This window comes from Podarcis cretensis (genome assembly GCF_951804945.1).
Source record: "Podarcis cretensis genome assembly, chromosome: 7".
Taxonomy (NCBI): Eukaryota; Metazoa; Chordata; class Lepidosauria; order Squamata; family Lacertidae; genus Podarcis; species Podarcis cretensis.
In genome coordinates this window covers 55,491,371-55,505,065 of record NC_137176.1, presented here as the reverse complement: position 1 = coordinate 55,505,065, position 13,695 = coordinate 55,491,371, and the positions used below count along the sequence as shown (strand labels likewise).

The 13,695-nt window shown below is 40.4% G+C and overlaps 1 protein-coding gene across 1 annotated transcript; it reads left to right on the top strand.

The window, feature by feature from the left end:
* Nucleotides 1-8,360: 8,360 nt before the first annotated feature.
* RPS20 (ribosomal protein S20) lies at nucleotides 8,361-12,827 on the top strand. The gene is made up of 4 exons (XM_079984684.1): nucleotides 8,361-8,519; nucleotides 9,927-10,026; nucleotides 11,210-11,283; nucleotides 12,603-12,827. Exons 1-4 carry the CDS (start codon nucleotides 8,517-8,519, stop codon nucleotides 12,783-12,785), a joined length of 360 nt encoding a protein of 119 aa, XP_079840810.1. The 5' UTR covers nucleotides 8,361-8,516; the 3' UTR covers nucleotides 12,786-12,827.
* The last annotated feature ends 868 nt before the right edge of the window (nucleotides 12,828-13,695 follow it).

The window sequence follows — 13,695 nt, the reverse complement described above, 5'->3', positions numbered from 1 at the left end:
AAAAGAGACAATTTCGGAGTATCTATGCTGATTTTCTGACTGGATCTTCCTTCTTCCTTTGGGATTTATAAATAATTGAAGAAACCAAATCTGTGGGCTGCCAGGGTAAAGAAGAACTGTCAAACTGCTGATATTGTTTTTAAGGTTGAAAGTGTTGCATGTAAACGTTACACCATAGAAGAAATAGGGAAACTGTTTCTTGCACCCTCTCTGAGACTTTGTATTAAATTGGGAAAAGCTTAATGCTAAAAAGAAACTAAAAGACCTTTTAGAACTTCAGTTGTTTCTTCTTTGGATTATTGGGACTGTAAAGAAGGAAAAACCTCTTTCTTTCGGTTGAACTTTATTACTCCCCCCTAGAGGACTTTGGATTTATAATTCTCTGGGAACTATATTTTGTTTTGATTCTCTGCTGCCTCTGTTTATACTTTGGAACTGTCTCTCTCATGGGAACACATACAGTCTGACCTTGATACACAGACGGGATTGGAATGAGTGACGCAGGGAAAACAAGGCTGGCTAAAATAAAGGCAAAACAATTGGTACAAACAACTTTGACTTCCCAACCACGTAGATCATCTGTCCCAGCTGTTCTAGAAATACAAAAAGGGGCTGTTGAGCAGACATCTACAGGGGATATGGCTTCAGGAGGATCTGAAAAAGTTTTAAATCAGATCCTAGAACAACTGGCAATTCTAAATAAAAAGGCGAACATTCGACTAAAATTGATCAAGCCACATCCTCAATAAATAAATTGACTGACCAGGTGGCTCAACACACACAAGCAATTGGGAATCTTCAAGAAGCAACAGCAGAGAATCACAAACTGGCTGAGGAAGCCAAACAAAAAGCAGAGGAAGCCAACTTGAAAGTTGAGGCATTAAAGGTGGAGGTGAAGCCGTTGCATAAACAGATTAGTGAACAGCAGGCCTACTGGTCGATGACTGAACTGAGAAATCGGGAAAGCAATCTTAGACTTAGAGCTATTCCAGAACTTGAACAGGAAGATCTGATTGGTTATCTGACATTAGAATTTTCAAAGTTCTGGGGTATTGAAGAGGATAAGGATTTTAAAATTGTGACTGCTTTCAGATTGGGAAGAGTGACGAGGAGGGATAAATCCAGAGACTGTTTGATCATTTTAAGATCTAAGCAAGAGAGAGATAAAATATTAGGCCTTCATTTTGGAAAATCACTTGACATTCACGGCAACAGAGCTGAAATTTACAGAGACATACCAAAACAGCTTTTGGATCTTAGAGCGACGTATATAGAACTTGCAAAATTACTGAGAGGCAACTCAATTCCTTATAGGTGGGAGTTTCCTCAAGGACTATCTTTTAATTTCAAAGGAAAGAAAGTTAAAATTAGAACAGCAGAAGACCAACAAAAGTTCTTGAACGACCACGAAGAGGATCTACAGAAAGGGACAACAGGAGCCTGGCCACCGCCACCGCTTACACCTATACTGGCACCTACACCCTCGGGACCAGAGGACCAAAAGAAAGGGACGTCACCACAGGACCAATAGATTGACCCAGGATGTCTCTGCAGCTTCTTAGTTGGAATATAAATGGCGGAAATTCCCCAGAGAAAAGAAGAATTTTTCATATATTGAAAAAAGAACAATTGGACATCATCTGCTTGCAGGAAACACACGTGACCAGGCTCCATAGAAAAGTTTTGATTAATAAAAGATTAGGCCAAGAATTCATCTCATCGGATAAAGTAAAGAAAAGAGGAGTGGTGATTTATGCAAAGGAGAGCCTGTCACCAAAATTTTTATTCAAAGATGAGCAAGGAAGAGTTTTGGCTATTGAAATACAGGCCCAAGGAGAAAAATTTTTGCTATTAGGAATTTATGCACCGAACGAGGGGAAATCAGAATTTTATAGGAAACTGCATGAGACAATCCTGGACTATTTGGACTACACCAACATCATTATGATGGGAGATATGAACGGACTGGTCTCTACAAATATGGATAAGTCACAAGACCTAAGTCTAACAAAAGATGGCAGACTACCCAAAACTTTTTTTGAACTGACAATATGGACTTAATCGATATTTGGAGGACTAAGAATCCCTTAGGTAGAGAAGGAACTTTCTTTTCTGAGGCTCATCTGTCATGGACAAGAATAGACCAAATATGGACAACTAGAAGGCTGGCACCTATGATTAGAAAAGTGGAAATCTGCCCAAAAACTTGCTCCGACCATAACGCTATGAAAATGGAATTAAGACTTACTCCAATCGGCTCCTTTAGATGGAAAATGAATGACACCCTATTAAGAGATCAGGAGATTGTGAAGAAGGCCCAAAAAACCTTGAAAGATTATTTTGAAATAAATTTGAATACTACGGTGGAAAGGAGAACAATCTGGGATGCAAGCAAAGCAGTTATGAGAGGGTTTCTGATACAACAGAACACGATAAAGAAAAGAATCTGGAATGGGAAAAAAGATAAGATTTTAGAGAAGATAAGAGATGGAGAGAAAAAGTTGAGATCTAAGCCAAAATCGAAGGAGATCTTGAGAGAAATTAAATTTTACCAAGCACAGTACGCGAAATTGATAAATCAAGAAGTTGAGTGGAAAATTAAACAAATGAAACAAAGATCATTTGAATCAGCTAACAAGTGTGGGAAACTATTAGCATGGCAATTGAAAAAGAGACAAAAATTGAATACAGTCACCAATCTAGAGATTGAAGGGAAAGATATCCAGAAACCTGAAGAAATTAGGAAGTGTTTCCAGAGATATTTCAAAAAGCTCTATACTCAAGGGCCACAAGAGGAGAAGGAGATAGACCAATTTTTGAAAACAAATGGTTTACCAAAACTTGCCCAGGAAAAGAGAACAATCCTGAATCATAAAATAACACAACAAGAAATAGAGGGTGCCATCCAGAATATGCAACTAGGCAAATCTCCAGGTCCGGATGGGCTTACCTCCAAGTATTATAAGATATTGAAAGATTATTTGATACAACCATTAATGGAGGTATGCAATCAGATTTTGGAGGGGAAGAAGGCACCGGAATCGTGGAAAGAAGCCTTCATCACATTGATCCCTAAAGTGGAAACTGAAAAGACTCAACTTAAGAACTACCGTCCCATCTCACTCCTAAATGTGGATTACAAAATTTTTGCAGATATTTTGGCAAGTAGATTTAAAAAAGTATTAAATGAAGTAATTCACAAGGACCAGGCAGGCTTTCTCCCAGGAAGACATTTGTCTGATAATACTAGGAATATTATTGATATTTTGGAACTTTTGCAAACCAACATTAATACAAAATCAGTGTTAATTTTTGTTGATGCTGAGAAGGCCTTTGATAACATTTCTTGGAGGTTTATGAAGAAAAATTTGGAAGGGATGGGAGTGGGACGGGGGTTTGAAAATGGAATAGAGGCAATTTATTCAGAGCAGAAAGCTAAACTGATAGTAAACAATGTGGTGACAGAAGAATTTAAAATTGAAAAAGGAACACGACAAGGTTGCCCCCTATCCCCTCTGTTATTTATTTCTGTTCTGGAGGTGCTTTTGAACATGATTAGGGAAGACCGGTTGGTACAAGGAATACAGGTCGGAGTGAAACAATTTAAATTGAAAGCTTTTGCAGATGATTTGGTTTTAACACAACAGGAGCCAGAATCTAGTACGAAGAGAGTGTTAGAATTAATTTATGAATTTGGTCGGGTAGCGGGGTTCAAACTGAACAAGCAAAAAACCAAGGTTTTGGAGAAAAATCTGACACCTTTGGAAATAGATGGGTTTCAGAAAGAGACAGAGTTAAATGTTGTTAAAAAGGTAAAATACCTAGGGGTAAACTTGTCTGCCAAAAATTTGAATCTATTTAAAGATAATTATGAAAAATGCTGGTCAGAAATTAAGAAAGATTTAGAGATCTGGTCAAGATTGAAACTTTCCTTGTTGGGTCGAATTGCAGCTATAAAGATGAATGTATTGCCGAAGATGTTATTTTTGTTTCAGACCCTACAGATCGTGGACAGAGTGGAGTGTTTTGGGAAGTGGCAGAAAGATATTTCTAGGTTTGTCTGGCAGGGCAAAAAGCCCCGAATAAAATTTAAAATATTAACGGATGCAAAAGAGAGAGGGGGGTTTGCCCTGCCAGATTTAAGGTTATATTATGAAGCTGCGGCTTTCTGCTGGATGAAAGATTGGTTACTCCTTGAGAACACTGACGTCCTAGATCTGGAAGGCTATAATAATGTTTTTGGATGGCATGCATATTTGTGGTACGATAAGGTAAAGGTTCATAAAATGTTTAAAAACCATATTGTCAGGAAAGCTATATTTATGGTCTGGACAAAATACAAAGACTTATTGGAAGGTAAGACCCCGAGGTGGTTATCACCAGCGGAGGCCAAGGTTCGAAAAAACCCCAATATGGAGGCCGGATGGCCGAAATACTGGGAAATAATAGAAAAAATTGGAGATAATTGGAGGCTGCAGAGCTTTGAAAAATTAAAGAATAGGGTGCAAGACTGGTTTCATTATGCTCAAATTCAAGAGGTTTTTAAGTCAGACAAAAAAATAGGATTCCAGGTGGAAAAATCGAAATTAGAGACAGAACTGTTAGAACCTAAGACCAAGGCGCTTTCGAGAATGTATAACTTGCTGCTTAAATGGAACACCCAGGATGAGATAGTCAAATCAGCCATGATAAAATGGGCTCAGGATATTGGGTACAACATTATGTTAGAAGACTGGGAAAGGTTATGGACCACTGGAATGAAATTCACGGCATGTAATGCCCTGAAGGAAAATATTATGAAAATGATATATAGGTGGTACATGACCCCAGTCAAACTTGCAAAAATATATCATCGGTCTGATAATAAATGTTGGAAATGTAAGGAGGCTGAAGGGACATTCTTTCATCTTTGGTGGACTTGTCCAAAAGTGAAGGCCTTCTGGGAAATGATCTATAATGAGTTAAAAAAGGTGTTTAGGTACACCTTCCCTAAGAAACCAGAGGCCTTCCTCCTGGGCATTGTGGACCAAAAGGTGTTAAAGAAGGATAGAACATTTTTTATGTATGCAACCACAGCAGCAAGAATACTCATTGCAAAATATTGGAAGATACAAGACCTTCCCACGCTGGAAGAGTGGCAGACGCAGTTGATGGACTATATGGAACTGGCTGAAATGACTGGCAGAATCCGAGATCTGGGAGAAGAGACAATGGAAGAGGACTGGAAGAAATTTAAGGACTATTTACAAAAACATTATAAGTTGTATGAATGTTAAGAATCTGCATGACTTGGAAATTTTAGCTCCTGCAATTAGATTAGGAAAATAGAAAGTTAAGTTATAAGTAAGAAAAAGTTGAAATTTAAAGTTATTTTATGTATTATCTTAAGGTATAAATATTTGACAAAAGGTACTTTAAATTTAGAAGTAAAACACTCTGAAAGATATAAATAAGATACGAAACAAGGTAATAATTTGCTGATATGTTTATTGTAAAGAACGCAGGGTGAGGGAGATATGGGGAAGTCCAGTTAGTAACCTAAAAATGTATTTTGAAAGTTGGATTGTTTTTCTTTCTTTCTTTTTTCTGGTTTGTCCTTCTTTTTCTTTTCTGTAAACTGAAAATGTAATAAAAATTTTAATAAAAAAAAAATTACTGTGACAAAAGGTTTCACGCATCGAGTGTTATTCTCAGTAAACAGATGTATGGTTACAGTGTTGGAAATGTGGGGGGGGGGGGCAAAAAGTTGTAGAATGTAAGAGATATAAAACATTTCCATACAATAGAAACACAATGATTATTTACAACAGCAGGAATCAATGTTATCATGTTAGCTTTGCTGAGTTGCTTTTTACACCTGTAGTGAGACAGAATGCCTTTTTCTTATTTAAGACCTAAATCATGTTTGGGGAAATATTCCACCAACAGACTTTTATTTCACTTTTTTTGCCACATTACAAAGTTGTATGGGACTCCCATCTCAAATCTGCTTCAAAGTGTTACATCACTGAACTAGAATTTAACTCCAGCAATTTTGATTCTATTTATTTAGATTTTAAATTTAGGTCAAGGATTTATCTCCCACTGCCAGCATTGTTTTCCTAGCTTTGCTAGCTAATGTATATTGCCAATGACAACTGTTGACACTGCTGTGCATAAATAATTTGTTATAATTATTATACTAAGATCCTACTAAAAAGGAATTGTTTTCTCAAGCTCAATATGGATGGCATCTTTTCTTCCCCCCTATCCTCCATGTCTTATTGCAAAACCACCACCAATGATATTTAATCTCCTTTGTCATCCAGCAACTCTGTTTTGTATTCATATTAGCTTCAGCCACTTACCCAACCTTCTTAACAAAAATGTGAGTGTGGAAATGAAATAGGCTTATCCATTTCAATTTATCTACAACCTTCGTCTTTTAAAATAAGTCAAAACCTTTTATATAAGAGATAAAAACAAATACCTGATAAAAATGGTTCCATTGCTGTTTTATCCTACTAGATGGGTAAGAGTAGTAACATGATTACTGAAGCCCTGCTAATGGAAGCAAGGAATTAAATCCTATATTGCTGAGATGTAAGATATGCCTATTTTGCATTTGTATTCCTGAAGGCATTCTGACTTTTGTTCAAAATAATGACCAAATTGTTCCAGGGTGAGTTGTCACCTCCCCACACCCCAACAATCTCATTCCTCGGAGTAAAGAGTTAGGATTGCACTGTTGGTTGGATATATCATTGTACAAAGCAGAAGAGAGGGTTTTTGCTGTCCAACAGGTACAAAATTGTGGTAAAATGGTCATCTGAATGGTTCTGTTGGAGAACAACATGATTAGACAGTAGGTATAGTCACCTACTACTTTTATTTTTTCTTGCTTTATTTGTTGTTAGAACATGTGTTCACACTAGGATTTTATAGTACCTTATTAAAGGCATTTGGTTCATTATTATGTAAAATGTTCCATTAAGCCTGTTGCTTAAAAACAGGCTCACCATAAATGAACTTGGGTGAGGACTAAGGGGTTAATACGTGTAAGGGTGAAGTTGTTCCAAAGAAAGTATAACCTAATTCCAAAATGTGTCTGATTGTGAGGAAGAATAAAGTTAAAAGTTGGCAGATCTTTAACACAAGGAATACTGCAAAGATAAATTATTCTGCCCTAGCTGCATATGTTCAGAACACTCGTGTTCTTGGTTGTGTCCTGCCTTTGAACCATCCTATTTAAAATGTAAATTCTCATATACTACTGCACCAGTCAATTATAAGACTGAAAAGTGATTCATTCTTTCCAGTACTTCATAATAGGTCTCCCTAAGGACTAAACAGGACAAAACGTTGAATACATCACTATCTATCCCATGTTTGTCTTTGTCTGGAACTAGAAGTCACAGTTTGCAGCAAGTGGGGAGTGATCCTATTCCCCCCCCCTCCCAGCACCATTTTGCCACTGCAGATTGCCTCCCCATCCTTTGCACCCAAATGTGCAGAGTTGCTCAGAAATAAGTACCCTTGAGTTCAATGCAGATTACATCTCAGTAAGTGGAAGTCTTAAGACTGCAAGTCTAAGAATGCTGTGGGTTCCATCACTCTAAAACAGATTGGTTGATCCAGAGTATCTTTGAAGCAAAGCTTTAGTCTCTTGAGCATTTGTGGGAGTAAAACCAGCGCTCAATGGAGTAATCCCACGCGTGCTTGTTTGGGCGTTAAGCCTCATCGGCTTCATTGGGGCTTCCTTTCCCCTAACTCCAGCAACGTGGTTGACACAGGTACCTTCCATCTGTACAATTATATTGATTCTATGGGCGAGGGGCTGATCGGAGTCAATCACTGCTGAAATGGAAGGCAGCCTGGAGCTAGAGATATAGTTTAAAAAGGGGCGAGGGAGGTTCCGGGGCCAAATTCTAACTTGACAGACGAGGTTTGGCATCCTGGATAAACCGCCTCAGAGCAGCAGAAGACGCCTTTTGAGTACACTATATGTTTACCCTTCGATGGAGGGGGGCGGGAGTGTCTTATTCTGGATCAATCGGAAATTCCCCATTTCGGAAGGAAGGTTTTAGAGTTTCCTTTCCTCCCTGCCGGAATAAAGAGGGAAATGACAGAAGGGAGATTTCAGGGAGATCCTACGCTTTTCCTCGGGGACAAAGGAAAAGGACTCGGCTACCGGCATAAGCCTAAAGCACATCGCACAGCCATGGCGGCTACCCTCCCTCCCTCGATCCGCTGCCTTCAGGAACAACTTCCGCCCCTGCCCCGCTTCGCAGGCCCAGCCCTCGCCGTCGCCGCTTCTCCTCCCCATCCACCCACCCGAATCGGTTCCGGGGCGAAGTGGGGGGAGAAAGGGGCGGGGCGTGTGTGGCTCGGCGAGCCTATAAAGCCCGCGCCGCCTCGCCAACCGCCCTCTTTGCGTCCGTGTCTCGGCGAGGCGTTCGTCTCCTGGCTCACCGCTGTTCCCGGGCCTCGCGCGCTTAGGCCAGGAATAAGTCGGTCAGGAAGGCTCCGCGGCGGCCATGGTGAGGGAGACTGGGCCTCAGGGGTCGCGCGGGAAAGAGCCCTCGCGCCGACGGGTTGCCATGGATGTGGGAGACGTTCGAATTTAACGGTTGCGCCTAAGGCCCCCACCCCACCTTCTCGCGCGTGCGCTCTCACGAGCTGCTCCGAGATCGTGCCTCCTCGGTTCTTCTTTCCTTTATGCCTCATTAAAAGCCCACCATGGGCGGAGGCGTGCCCTCCTTCGGGGAGGGGGTTATTGTTTTTATTACGTGTTTTTCTGTTTCCGTTTTGTAGTTTTTATGTTGTGAATCGCCCTGCGATCTTACGAAAGAGGGCGGTATACAACTTGAATAAATAGTGGTAATAGGCGGGGAGGATACGTTTCCATTCCCGGGCCTCAAGAAAGATGGGGCTGCTGCTGCTAAGAGGCACGCGTAAGATCCCATTTTGATGTTCCTCGGTATCATCACCAGATCAAGCTTTAATGCCGTTTTAGCTGCAGCTCTCGGGAAGTAAACCCAGCGGAACAAAGTCGGATTTACGAATAAATACTTATGCATAGATAGGATCGGGCTGTGCAAAATACCGATTTGCGGCTGCTTGGTTATACCGAGGTTTATACCCAAGTAGGACGGCTGTGCCCACGTGCTGCAGAGAAAAGGCCTCTTCGCTGTTAACTCGCGTGGTGGAGAGGTGTTTTCGTAGGCTTTTAAGAACTACAAAGATTCTTAACTTTGAACACTTTCGATTTCATTGTCCATTAAGGCTCTTGTTATATATGTTTTTGCTGCTGTTTTACTTTTATTGTTTCTTACTACATGGAACATTTTGTTAAGAGCAAGATATGCATTATGAAAATAAATACCTCTTCATCTCAGTCACCAAACTTGCAGTTTTGTAGTCAGTGGATAAGGTTTGCTAGATCCCAATTTAAAATGCAAAGGACACATGGTGTATATTGCATGGGTCTTTTAACAGCCCAAGTGGTCAGTAAAAGCTTTTTGTGCAGTCCTAGATTGAGAAGTCAGTCATGGGACATCTTTCATGACAAATACCTGTGCGCCTACAAAGTTACTCGTTATTGAGTATCCTGGGGGTTTTGTTCTTTGGCATTGAAAGTGTAAATAATTATACTTATTCCTATTCACAAAAGGCTAAGATATATCAATTAATGCTTGAGTTTGAGCAAGTTGTTGCTGTTGTAAAGGTGGTGCAGAAATTGCTTTCCCGTGTGTGTTTGCTGTTTTATGATGTGCAGAGTGCTAAATGCTTCATTTCTGCTTGATACTGTAATGGTGAAGGGAAAGAGTAATATGTGTGGTAGATCTTACTTATGATTTTAAAGATTGATTTGAATTAGTTTTTGAGGTTGCAAAACTAGCATCAAACAAATGCCAGAACTTATCATTACAACCCATTTCTTTCAGGCATTTAAAGATACTGGGAAAGCACCTGTAGAACAGGAGGTAGCAATTCATCGAATCAGAATCACCTTGACAAGTCGCAATGTGAAGTCGCTTGAAAAAGGTAAGTAGCAAAATAGCTGATAGGATCTATCCCTGATAGATTAGTCCAGTGACCCATCTGGTTCAGCTTCCTGGTCTCACATGGGAAACCCACAGGCAGGACCTGGGTGCATATTCAGAGGCATCTAAATGGGTGGCCATCACTACCTCCTGTGGGAGCTAATTCTATAGTTTAACTATGTGCTGTATGAAGATAAACTTTCTTCTGCCTGTCCTGAATCTTCCACCATTCAGTTTCATTGAATGCCTGTGGATTCTAGTTTTATCAGAGCATGAAGAAAAGCTTTTCTATGCCATGCATAATTCTAAACACTTCTGTCATGTCGCCTCATACTCTCCTTTTTTTGTAAACTAAGAAGCTATAGTTGCTGTAACCTTGCTGTGGGGAAATTTCTCCTCTCCTTGATCATATTGGTTGCCCTTTTCTGCACCTTTTCCTACTCTCCCAAATCGTTTTTAAGGTGAAGCAACCAAATCTGTCTTCACTATTCCAAATGTGGTCACAGCATAGATTTGTATTTAAATTCTAAATGGCTGGCAGAAGTCTGTGCACTTTCCCACCCAATTTTCTGTTTTGGCAGTTTCATCCTGTACAGTTTAGTGCTTCTAAGCCCATTGATTTCATTGGGTATTATGACATTGTATTGAGCTGTTAATGTAGTTAATGTTTAAAAATGGTGAGGACATGCTTTATTAAATGACGTTTTCAGTTGAAATTGGGGGATTAAGGATTCTTTTATAGACTCATTAGTTGTGGTCTGTTGAAGTTTGCTGTCTTTGTTACTGAGGTAGAGTTGCATGTTTGTACCATCCGGTTTGCTTCCATATTTTAAGTGCAGGGGTGGGGATAAAGTCTATGTTGATTGAGGTAATTTTTATGTTGCATAAGTTAAAATGTTTGCAGTGGGCACGTTTATGAAATTTGAGAATGTCCCCCCTTAAGATATATAGAAAAGAGAGCAATGAAATTTGTTATCCTAAATTGTCGTCACTTCTAGTCAGTTGTTGCATTGGCAATTTCACAGGAGGAAACTTTTATCTACATTTGTTGGCAATGAGGACAAAAGTGCACTGAACTACTTTGATTAATTTATACGCTATTCTGAGCCAACACTTTTTTATAGTGCTTTTTTTTTTACTGATGAACACACAACTTTTTACAAACACATTTTTCATTTTTATAGTCTGTGCAGATCTGATAAGAGGTGCTAAGGAAAAGAACCTAAAAGTGAAAGGACCTGTCCGCATGCCCACCAAGGTATGTAACTGCATGCACGTTATTATCCTGAATGTTTTTAAGTTTAAATTCTTTCTTGACATCACTTCTTCCTTTGCTTCATAGCTTTTACAGATGAAAGATCCTCTTAATAAGGCCTATCATTGCATCATATTTTACTTGTTTTGTAGTGAATACATTGGTTAGGGATGGAGGAGGAGATAAAACTAGTATAGTAATGTGTAGTATAGTATTGAATAGATGTTTTTTAAAAGAAAGATTTATAAACGTTAGAAGGTACATACAACTCCTTGCCCCCCCCCCCCAATGTTTTAAAGGTTTAAAAGGCACCAAACAGGCTGCAACATAGTTCCTGAACTGGGAACTATCTAGTAAGCACCTATGGTACCTATCTTTAACCAAAGATGCTATGGTAGTGTGGTATAAATGAGTCTGTAGTTACTGGTAAGTCAACATAGCAATAAGATGCTTGTAAACGCTTCAGTCCTTCATAATGGGGCTATTTGCTGAGGTAATGTCGATCAACTGCTCTGTTATCTCCTTGATTTCCCCAGGGATGCAAGTTGAGTTCAAGGAATATTTTGGTGTGACAGCAACTACCGTATTTTTCGCCCTATAGGACGCACTTTTTCCCCTCCAAAAATGAAGGGGAAATGTGTGTGCGTCCTATGGGGCGAATGCAGGCTTTCGCTGAAGCCTGGAGAGCGAGAGCGGTCGGTGCGCACCGACCCCTCTCGCGCTCCAGGCTTCAGGAGAGCCGCAGCGCCAGTCCCACAAGGTCGGGGGACAGCGGTGAGGCGGAACACCGCCATCCCTCTGTCCCCGGACCTGATCTGCAGGCGGGCGGCGGGGAGACGCGTGCTTCTCCCCGCCGCCAGCCCCGCAAGCTCCGGGGACAGCTGGGAGGCGCAGCGCGTCCTCCCTCTGTCCCCGGACCTGATCTGCAGGCGGGCGGCGGGGAGAAGAGCGCTTCTCCCCGCCGCCGGCCCCACAAGCGCCTGGGGGGGAAATAATTTTTTTTTCTTTATTCCCCCCCCCCCAAAAAAAAAAAAAACTTGGTGCGTCCTATGGGCCGGTGCATCCTATGGGGCGAAAAATACGGTAATCTCCGAAATGCATTGTCTATTGATATTAGGGAAGGTACTTGGTTGTATTGTTTTTTATGCTTGCAACCCCACCCTACCCCATTTTTTTCAAAGGCAGGCCTTTAATATGTATATTTGTTTTTATAACTTGGTTTTATGTATATTTTGATAATTTTATTACACCTAATGTTTTAATGTCTGTTTATCTCTATTTTGAATGAATATTTTAAAATAAACATTTTACTCGCATTTTAGACTCTGCGAATCACCACAAGGAAAACACCATGTGGTGAAGGTTCCAAGACCTGGGATCGTTTCCAGATGCGCATTCACAAGCGTCTCATTGACTTGCACAGTCCTTCGGAGATTGTCAAGCAGATAACTTCTATCAGTATTGAGCCTGGAGTAGAAGTTGAGGTTACCATTGCTGATGCCTAAATGATTGTCATCTGCTTCAATAAAAGTTAATATCAACTTTTACTTTTTGTTGTGTGCTTTATGGCAGTGTTCCTGCTTTAATTATGAATAGTATCAAAAGCCTCTACTTGTCCCCAATTAAAAAGCCTACAGATTATGTAATTATCAGGTAGGTAATAGATCTCTGATTAAACTGATTTTTAGAACTCATCAGCAAATGAAGCATACCAGTGTGAGTAGACTAGGTGGGGTTAAGGGGAGGGGGTTATTGGTTTGTTCTTGTTTTTAGTATGTAATTATGTGTTAGGTTCCTCCTGTTGATCATGTATATAGTCAACGTTAACTATGTAGCTCTTGAACCAAAGTCTTGTATCACAAGAAGTTTGTTGATATATCTGGCTGTTTGGGAGTTGCATTCTTGCCTCCAGGAGCCAAATCTGTTGTTTAGTCGTGTCCGACTCTTCGTGACCCCATGGACCAGAGCATGCCAGGCACTCCTGTCTTCCACTGCCTCCCGCAGTTTGGTCAAACTCATGCTGGTAGCTTCGAGAACACGTGTCCAACCATCTTGTCCTCTTTTGTCCCCTTCTCCTTGTGCTCTCCATCTTTCCCAAATCTAGTGCTTGTTTACCGGACTTCATTACATGTGGCAAGGAAGTGGAAATCAGCAACATTAACATGAAATTAAACATCCTTCAATACACAGTGTCCACAGTTTGACATAGCACATTGGCCGTAAAAAGTCACTGAAGTATTTTTATTCAAAATATACAAGAATGCTAAATGGAATTTTAGGCCCGGACCACTGCTTGTAAGGAGTTGTTACGATAAATCATGGCTACGTAGGAGTCTGAAAATTAGAGGGCTACATGTAACATAACGTTTGATTGATAATGAGGGAGAAAGCATTTGCTAATGCCCTCTGCTGGAG

What these genes read in the sequence shown, in the direction of transcription:
- RPS20 (XM_079984684.1), top strand. An exon ending in TGTGAAGTCGCTTGAAAAAG is followed by an intron (nt 10,027 to 11,209) that starts GTAAGTAGCAAA and finishes TCATTTTTATAG; the next exon opens with TCTGTGCAGATCTGATAAGA. An exon ending in CTGTCCGCATGCCCACCAAG is followed by an intron (nt 11,284 to 12,602) that starts GTATGTAACTGC and finishes CTCGCATTTTAG; the next exon opens with ACTCTGCGAATCACCACAAG.